Source organism: Bison bison, unplaced genomic scaffold (genome assembly GCF_000754665.1).
Source record: "Bison bison bison isolate TAMUID 2011002044 unplaced genomic scaffold, Bison_UMD1.0 scf7180017864365, whole genome shotgun sequence".
NCBI classification, from domain to species: domain Eukaryota; kingdom Metazoa; phylum Chordata; class Mammalia; order Artiodactyla; family Bovidae; genus Bison; species Bison bison.
In genome coordinates, this window is record NW_011494937.1 from 2,123,523 (window position 1) to 2,127,890 (window position 4,368).

A 4,368-nucleotide genomic window follows, 5' to 3' on the forward strand; every position below is an offset into this window, starting at 1 on the left:
CCGGGGGGGGGGGGGGGGGGGGGGGACAACCACCAGTGCTCAGGTTGAGGGGCCCCCTCAGTGGAGGAAGACTCCAGTTCCAGTTCCAGGCCTAGAGTTAGGGACAAAAACAACTCCAGTGGGACTCCCTGGTGCTGCCCCGCGGGTCCCGGGAACGGGAGGTCTGCTGCCAAGCCCAGAGTGGCTTTTTCTGCTCACCCCTCCCTGTTTCCTGAGCCAGGTCCAAAATTGATTAAAACTAAGTAAAAAGCGCTGCCCAGGGAATGACAAAATTGCTAAAATTCTCTTTTCTTCCCTCATTCTATTGTTCTCTCTCCATCTGGTGCTCCAGAGATCGGCTAAAGTCACTGGTTACTGTGGAAACCACCCCCCACTGTACCCCCTGCACCCGCTGCAGCAGCCTGCCTGCCCCCAGGCCTAAGGGCTCCCTGATCAGCTTGTCCGACTCCTCTGGCCCCCAACCCCCATCCCCAGACACACCTGCCTGCTCAAGGCCCTGGGCCCCAAAGCTCCTTGTAGGAACCAGGGGAAGAAAAAATGTTTCCCAAACTTGTCTCAGATTGAGTTGGCCCCACTATCCAACCAAAGTGAGCAGAGAAAGTGAAGCAGGGAGAGCATGAGGAGGCGGAAATGGGGTGAACGGGGAGGGAGGGCTCGTGTCTGTGGTCCCCGAGAGTGAGCAAGCACGAACATACTATACAGTCAGAGCTACAGGGCAGGCAGCAGGAGGAGGGAGGGTGGGCAGGCCGGCACGCTGGAGCCCTGCCGCCTGGTGCCAGCCCCGAGCCAGGAGGGGAGGCCCGCCTGCTGTCCCTTCCTCTGGCACCCCCTCCTGCCCTCTACCAGCAGGGCTCTCGCAGCCTCCCTGGCACAGAGCGGAGGGGGCTGGCTCCAGCCCCTGCTCGAAGCCATTGTTTTTCTTCTCAACACCCCCAAGTTCAAGTTCATCTGGGTGTTACATCATGTCTGGTTGCTCCTGGAAACCAGACGGGTCAGACGTGACTCTGGGGAAAGGGGGTGGGAAGCTGGAGGGGGCTGAAGTTCTCCTCCCCTCCCCTCCTTGCCACTAGGGAGCTCTGAAGTTTGAAGTCTGACAAAGTTTTTGGCTTTTTTTTTTTAGGGAGGGAAAGGAAAAGGGAAAAAAACAAAACCTTAAACCACACACACAAAACTTCCATCCACCAACTTTCTTTGGACCTGGGCCTCAGAGCAAAGAGAGAGCGGAGGCTGAAAGAGGTGGCCCGGGGGCTAAGGAAGCCTCCAAGGCTCTGGGCTCACAGGGCGATGTTTTTGTCGAATGTGCAAAAGAAAAAGATCTTTGCCTGTTCTCCCTCCACTCCCCAGAAGCCCACACTGTAAACGCTGCCTGGGCCCTGCTCCTGGGGCTGGTCCCGCCTGTGCCCTGAGGGCCCTGGGTTCTACAGGTGGGCGCCAGCCTCCCAGGGACTGGAATAGGGCAGAAGGCCTGCGAGCACCAGGGTGCAAAGACGCCTGCGCAAAGCCGGGTCCAGGAGCCTCCAGCAGCGGGGCTGGGGGTACATTTCCTCGTGAGAACCAGGGGCAGATGGGAGCAGGACTAGCGGCTCCAACAGCCTGGCCACCCCTCTGACAGGATTCACAGGACGTGGGGGAGGTACCTCCAGGGCAGCTTTGGGCCCTGCCTCACCCCCAGTGCCAGAGTCTCTGGGCACGTGGCCCACCCAAATCCAAGGAGAGGGGAGGGCCAGGGGCAAGCACATGCCCCAGAGCGGCAGGAAAGCAACCGGGCAGACCTTGTCCTCCTGATGGAGCCTCCCACTTCCACCTTCGCTTCCACCAGGCCTGGCCCAGAGCGCCTCTAGCCTTGGGTCCTTGGCTGCCTTCCCCAGGGCCAGGGCTGTCAGAGCTAATTATCCAATTAGCTGATTAGCCAGGGGGCCTGGGGGCTGCCTGGGGAGGCAGGCTCAGCTGGGCGTGCAAAGCCTGAGCCCTCCAGCCCTGCCCCGGCCTCTTCTCCCAACTGCCCCGAGGACCCTGGCCTCCTCCAGAACACCGGAAGGCCCCCACCCCTGCCTGTGTCCACTTAGTGGGCAGGGCCTCCTACCTGAGACTGCTGTGGGATGTTCAGAAAGTTGCCGTCCCGGGGTCCGATGCTGACAAACCGGTTGGCAGAGGAGGCGCCTGTCGTTGCGAATGCTGTGGGGAGCAGGGGAGAGAGGGAGAGACCCCGTGAGGACTGGGGGCCCACCCGGGCACTGCCCCATAGGGCTGCTGAGAGAGGGAGAGACTGGGTTAGACCATGCTGCCTGGGCTGAGGCTGGCGGCGGGAAGGCCAGGCCGGAGGGGCCCCCTTATCCTCTCACTGACCAGGAGCTCGCGGTCCCCCAGCCCCGGCACTCCATCTGCTGCAGCCAGGGAAGCTCCTTTGTGGCCCTGGAGGCTCTAGCTGTGGCTCAGTGGACCCAGTTCTGTCCCCTCCTCCCTGAAGTAAGAACACTTGCTTTCCTGCTGGGCCTCTTGCTTTTGGAGAGAAGGGAGCCCAGGAGGCTGGGAGCTCTGGGGACTGGCCCCAGCCTGCTGGGAGAAGGCCATCTCAGCCGGGCTACCCCTCCAACAGGGGCGCCTAGTTGGGTGCTGCACCGCTTACCACCCTGGGCCCAAGGTCTGGGCCCGTGGCTTGGGGAACTTGAAGGGTCCCAGTAGAGGGCTAAGCTGGGTGGGACAGGTCAGAGAGGGTCTGGGAGCTGGCTGCTGGCTCAGGCGCAGGGGCAGCAGGGCTCAGGCCTGGCAGGCATTCTCCTCCTCTGATGGATGAGCCAGCTCCTATGGTCCTGCGGTTCCCAGGGACCAAGATGGGCCCACGTGCAGAGAAGGAGGAGGCCGGAGGGCCTGGCAAAGCCCCAGGGTGTGGGCAGCAGAGGCAGTTGTTCTGAGGCCTGAGGGGGCAAACGGGCCAAACATTCTGGAGCTCTTCTGGGTTGTCTGGCTGGAGCCCTACGGGAAGGAGCCGGCCCTGTACCCTGGGAGGAAGGAAGCCCCCAGAAGGGATGAGGAGTGTCACAGGCTAACTGGGAGTCCCCCTCCCATCCCTCCCAGCACAGGATACACCCCAGGGACCCCGTGCTCACCAGATTCTGTCCATAAGCGGCCCCCAGCCACCCTGCAGCCTGGCCCCCCTCCCACCCTGCCCACCTCCAATGACCATGACCATGACTTCGTGTCTTGTGGCAAATGCAGATGAGAAGATGACGTGAAGAGGATGAAGAGGGGAAAAGAACTCAAACCATGAAAAAAGAAGGTGAGGCAGAGAGCGCGAGGCCGAGAAGAGTGGTGAGATGGGCCGCCCCTTCCGCCGCCATCCCCGAGTCCTGGCCCACAGCCTGCCAGCCCCGAGCGCTGCCCACCCCCGCCCACTGTCCCCCAGACGGCACACCGCCCACCCTCCGCCTCTCCTGTCCTTCATGCGTCGTCGGGTCTAGCTGGGGCCTCTCAACTCAGATTTTTCTCTTCCCTTTGACAAAATTTGTCATCGGTTTAAAAAAAAGAGAGAGAGAGAGAGAAAGAGATGAAGTAAGCCAAGGTCCAGAGCCCTTCCTTGTTCTTGGAACATCCAACCTGGGAAGAAATTGAGGGAAAGGGGAGGGATGGGAGGGAGGGTAAAAAAAAAAAAAGAGGAACAACGAGAAACCAAATGTGAGACTGAAGGCTGGAGGGGAGGGGATCAGGGGCTGGCCTGCTGCAACTTTAGAGGCCTGAGGGGCCCAGAATGAAGGTGAGGGGGCAAGGCAAAAAGGGGATGGTGGCGTCGCCTTGTGGTCACATTCAATTTTCTTGGTGTGGGGGGAGGGGCACAACGAAACAACAAAAAATCAAAAAACGAAAAAACGAAAAATGAAAAAAAACAGCAGTTAGGCATGAAGATGGCATGGCTGTGCCTCCCCTCCCCCCGCCCACCCTGGCCAGCACCCCTGGCCTGGGTGCCCCCACTGTGCCCCCTCTCCCGCCCCCCGGAGGGGCCTGGGCCAGGGGCCCCAGCTGGGAGCAGTGGGCGGGCAGCGGGGCTCGTGGGGTGCTGGCTGGTGCAACTAAGGCCCCAGAGGCCAAGGTCGGGGGGCTCAGCTCTGTCCTCATCTGGGTGGGAGGCACTCTGGGTTGGGGGGCTTTGGCAGTGAGGGAGGGGACTCTTCTTTTTGCAGTGGAGACTGTTTGGACGGGCCGGGGATGCTGGGCGTTGTGGTTTCGGTTTCATCGTCCACTTACAAGGTGACGGAGGAGTCAAGGCGGCGCCGTCTGGGGCAGTGCTGGTGGATTTGGAATCAGGCATAGGAAGGGGCACAGGTCTGGCCACTGGAGGCGGCGGTGGTAGCAAAAATGACCCCGGGACTTTGC

At 61.1% G+C, this 4,368-nt stretch overlaps 1 protein-coding gene across 3 annotated transcripts in view; it reads right to left on the reverse strand.

Moving 5' to 3' along the window:
* NFIX (nuclear factor I/X (CCAAT-binding transcription factor)) overlaps window positions 1-4,368 on the reverse strand; it is a 68,780-nt gene that overhangs the window by 4,298 nt on the left and 60,114 nt on the right. For all 3 annotated transcript variants that reach the window (XM_010855454.1, XM_010855453.1, XM_010855452.1), the window contains one exon: window positions 2,084-2,175. In XM_010855454.1, the coding sequence (XP_010853756.1) occupies window positions 2,104-2,175 (72 nt within the window). In that variant the 3' untranslated portion in view covers window positions 2,084-2,103. The remainder of the gene's footprint in view (window positions 1-2,083; window positions 2,176-4,368) is intronic.